This window comes from Anas platyrhynchos, chromosome 32 (assembly GCF_047663525.1).
Source record: "Anas platyrhynchos isolate ZD024472 breed Pekin duck chromosome 32, IASCAAS_PekinDuck_T2T, whole genome shotgun sequence".
NCBI classification, from domain to species: Eukaryota; Metazoa; Chordata; class Aves; order Anseriformes; family Anatidae; genus Anas; species Anas platyrhynchos.
In genome coordinates, this window is record NC_092619.1 from 3,351,592 (window position 1) to 3,355,074 (window position 3,483).

The 3,483-nt window shown below is 52.3% G+C and overlaps 1 protein-coding gene across 1 annotated transcript; it reads right to left on the minus strand.

The window, feature by feature from the left end:
- Positions 1-948: 948 nt before the first annotated feature.
- Positions 949-1,726, minus strand: LOC140000512 (olfactory receptor 14J1-like). Its single transcript, XM_072030411.1, has one exon. The coding sequence runs from the start codon at positions 1,724-1,726 to the stop codon at positions 1,136-1,138; it is 591 nt and encodes a 196-aa protein (XP_071886512.1). The 3' UTR covers positions 949-1,135.
- Between the last annotated feature and the right edge of the window lie 1,757 nt (positions 1,727-3,483).

The window sequence follows — 3,483 nt, forward strand, 5'->3', positions numbered from 1 at the left end:
AAGCTCAGACGGGTTTTGTTTCCTTCTGGAGGAGGGGAACAAATTTTTTCCTGATGGAGGTTATGGGGCTGTGGCTCTGTGCTGGGGTGCCAAGGACCTGCTGAGCCTGCTTGCTGTCACTTTGTTTTACCTTTTTTGAGCCCGTTGGAAAACTTGCCACCACCCCGAGGAACAGCACGGTTGTGTGAAGCAAGCTTGCTTCCTTCTTAAGAAGAGTTTTCGCTGCCTCATGTTATTCTCCACACAAGTGGAGAATTCGTCCCATGCCCCTGGTCTTCTGTCCAGCATATCCCAGTTCCTGACTGCCTGCAGCCCCTTCTCCAGGGACATCCGTGTGATCTGTGGCTGCTGTAGGAGTTCAGGGCAACCACAGGGAATTTCAAGTGGCTCAGACCATGTCCTTAGATCCCAGCTATGGTTCTTCATTGAAGGGGACATGAGTCGTTCCTCAGGCTCCCTTCCCTGCAACCTCTGTGTCTCTGCTGCCTCTCATGGGACTACAGAGCCCTAATTAGCCCAGGTAGTTTTCCACTTAGCCCTTTGGGTGACGTTCTGAAGCTGCATTTGCTGCCCACCCCTAGAAACGGGCTGTCTGTGAATAACCCTGTGCTCTCCTGGGCAGGAGGCAGTGGGACATCAGCATCTGACACGAGCTCTGTCACATGCTGGACAGTCCCGAGCAGATATATCCTGACCATTCCCATCTCCAGTGGCTCTGGGCACCCACAGATAAGAGCTGAATCCATCCCAAAATTCCCTATAAAATCACCCAATAATCTCATCCTCAAATGGAGAACACAAGGTTAACAGCAGGCCCTGTTAGGGTGCAATTTCTTGGGAGTATTCTGGACTCCATCAAATGGAAAAAAGTCTTAAAATTCAGACAGAGCACTGAAGACATCCCCTTTTATTACAGAGAAGTAAAAAAGGAATACAGCTCTGACATAAATACATTTAAAGGTGGCTTCTGGGACAGAGGGACTGGGCTTGTGCCTCTGGAGGAGTGAGACAAATCCAGACATTCATGTCCAAACAGGGTAGTCAGAGAAAAGCACAAGAAAACAAACAAACAAAAAAAAACACAAACAAACAACGAACTGCAACAACAGCAAAAAAGTGAATAAATATGGGTGGCTTAGTCCTGCTGAAGTACTGCCAACAGAATCATTTTTTTCAGGGAATCCTTCAGCTCCTGGTTCCTCATGCTGTAGATGAGGGGATTCAGCGTTGGAGGCACCACCGAGTACAGGACTGCCACCACCAGATCCAGGGATGAGGAGGAGATGGAGGGGGGCCTCAGGTAAGCAACTGTGCCAGTGCTGATGAACAGGGAGACCACGGCCAGGTGAGGGAGGCACGTGGAAAAGGCTTTGTGCCGTCCCTGCTCAGAGGGCATCCTCAGCACGGCCCTGAAGATCTGCACGTAGGACAGGACAATGAAGACAAAACACCCAAAAGCTAAACAAAGACTAACTGCAATGACGCAAAGTTCCCTGAGGTAGGCATCCGAGCAGGAGAGCCTGAGGATCTGGGGGACTTCACAGAAGAACTGGTCCAGGGCGTTGCCTTGGCACAGTGGTATGGAAAATGTATTGGCCGTGTGCAGAACAGAATAGAAAAAACTTCTGCCCCAGGCAGCTGCTGCTGTTTTCATACAAGCTCTGCTGCTCATAAAGGTCCCGTAGTGCAGGGGTTTGCAGATGGCAACGTAGCGGTCATAGGCCATGACGGTGAGAAGGGAATATTCTGCTCCAAGCAAGAAGAAGAGAAAAAAGACTTGGGCAACGCATCCTGAGTAGGAGATGGTCCTGGTGTCCCACAGAGCAATAACCATGGCTTTGGGGACAATGGTTGAGATGGAGCCCAGGTCGAGGAGGGCGAGGTTGAGGAGGAAGAAGTACATGGGGGTGTGGAGGTGGTGGTCGCAGGCTACAGCTGTGAGGATGAGGCCGTTGCCCAGGAGGGCAGCCAGATAGATGCCCAGGAAGAGCGCGAAGTGCAGGAGCTGCAGCTCCTGTGTGTCTGCAAATGGCAGGAGGAGGAACTCTGTGGGGAAGCTGCTGTTGGACATTTGCTGCCTCTGGGAACAAAGCCTGTCCAGGGTGGAGAAATACGGGGTAGATTTCTCCGAGCAACTCTACTCCCTACAAACCCACCACCGCACCCGTGCCCTTTCAGGAAAACCTTTGTGCAGCTCCCTTTTCCTTGAGCTCTGGGTTGTACAAAGCTGAGGCTGACAGCACAGCAAGGACTCTGCTCTGGACTCCAGAAGAGCAAGTCCTGCCCTACAGCAGCTGGTAAATAGCAACGCAGGGGGGTCCCCAATTAACCCACTTGTTGTAATAAAGGTTGTTTCAACACCGTTGCTCGTGGTTAACCTGACTGCAGAGCAGAGCTGTGAGAATTTTGTTTTGTTGAACCTATTCCAGGTGCCCCACCACACACGACGAGTTCTTTTATGGAAAAATAAATCAATTAAGAATTAAATCCGCTGTGATCAAAGTGAAATCTTGTGGGTCCTGGGAGGCGAAGGGACTGTCTCTTAGTGCTGAGGGTGGACGGCCAGCCTGTCCATCATTCCCAGCCTCAGGCGCCCTGTGCTGGCAGCTCGGTGAGGATGGGAGGATGATCACACCCTGAGAAGAACCTGGGCACTGCTGAGAGCAGAGGAATCAAGTCTGAAAATGTGAATCGACAACTCCCCGCCCCGTGTTGGTGTACCTGAGGAGGACCTCAGCTCTCCCCTCCCAGCCAGGGACACAGAGGACTCATTGCAGATGCCCACGGACACCATCCAGCAGCATTTCCACCACCTTAGCACTGAGCTGCCTTCTTCATCGGGTTCCTAGAGAGCAAAGCTGCCTTGGGAGAGCTGTGCCCTTTGTGGATGGCAGCCTGCAGCCCAGCAGGACAACCCAGGGAAAGAGAGAGATGTCCTGAGGATGGGGTGTCCTGCAGGGAGGGTCAGCTCATTGCCAGCCCCACGCACTGCAGGGCTCACTCAAAACACAAAACACCAAAAGCACAAAACACCAAAAGCACCAAAACTCAAAGCACAGAACAATTCACCTCAAGAATCCCTTTCAGTCACCTACCTCTTGAAGATTCCCTTCTGACATGTCTTGGGGGTGCTGTGGAGCTGTGAGCAGCCTGCCCCGGCGCACAGCCCCTGGGGCACAGCAGGGACCCAGGCAGGTGCTCTGCACCACAGCCCTGGCCACCCCTGCCTGCACCCTGCCTGCACAGCCTGTAGCCAGCCCAATATGAATGAACCCTCATGTCCTGTCCTTCTGTCAGCTTAGGCAGGTAATCTCTACTCTGGAGGTTGTTCTCCTCTTATTCAAAGAAACTCTGAGTCGTCCTGAAAGCTCCCATAGACTGTGGGATTTACCAGCAAATCTGGAGATGGCACCAGGAACAACAGCTGTGCTGCCCTGCAGCCACAGACTTACCCTGTTCAGGGCTCTGAAGATTTCTCCCACT

Coding starts and splice junctions, on each gene's coding strand:
- LOC140000512 (XM_072030411.1), bottom strand. CDS start 1,726: ATGGCCTATGACCGCTACGTTGCCATCTGCAAACCCCTGCACTACGGG.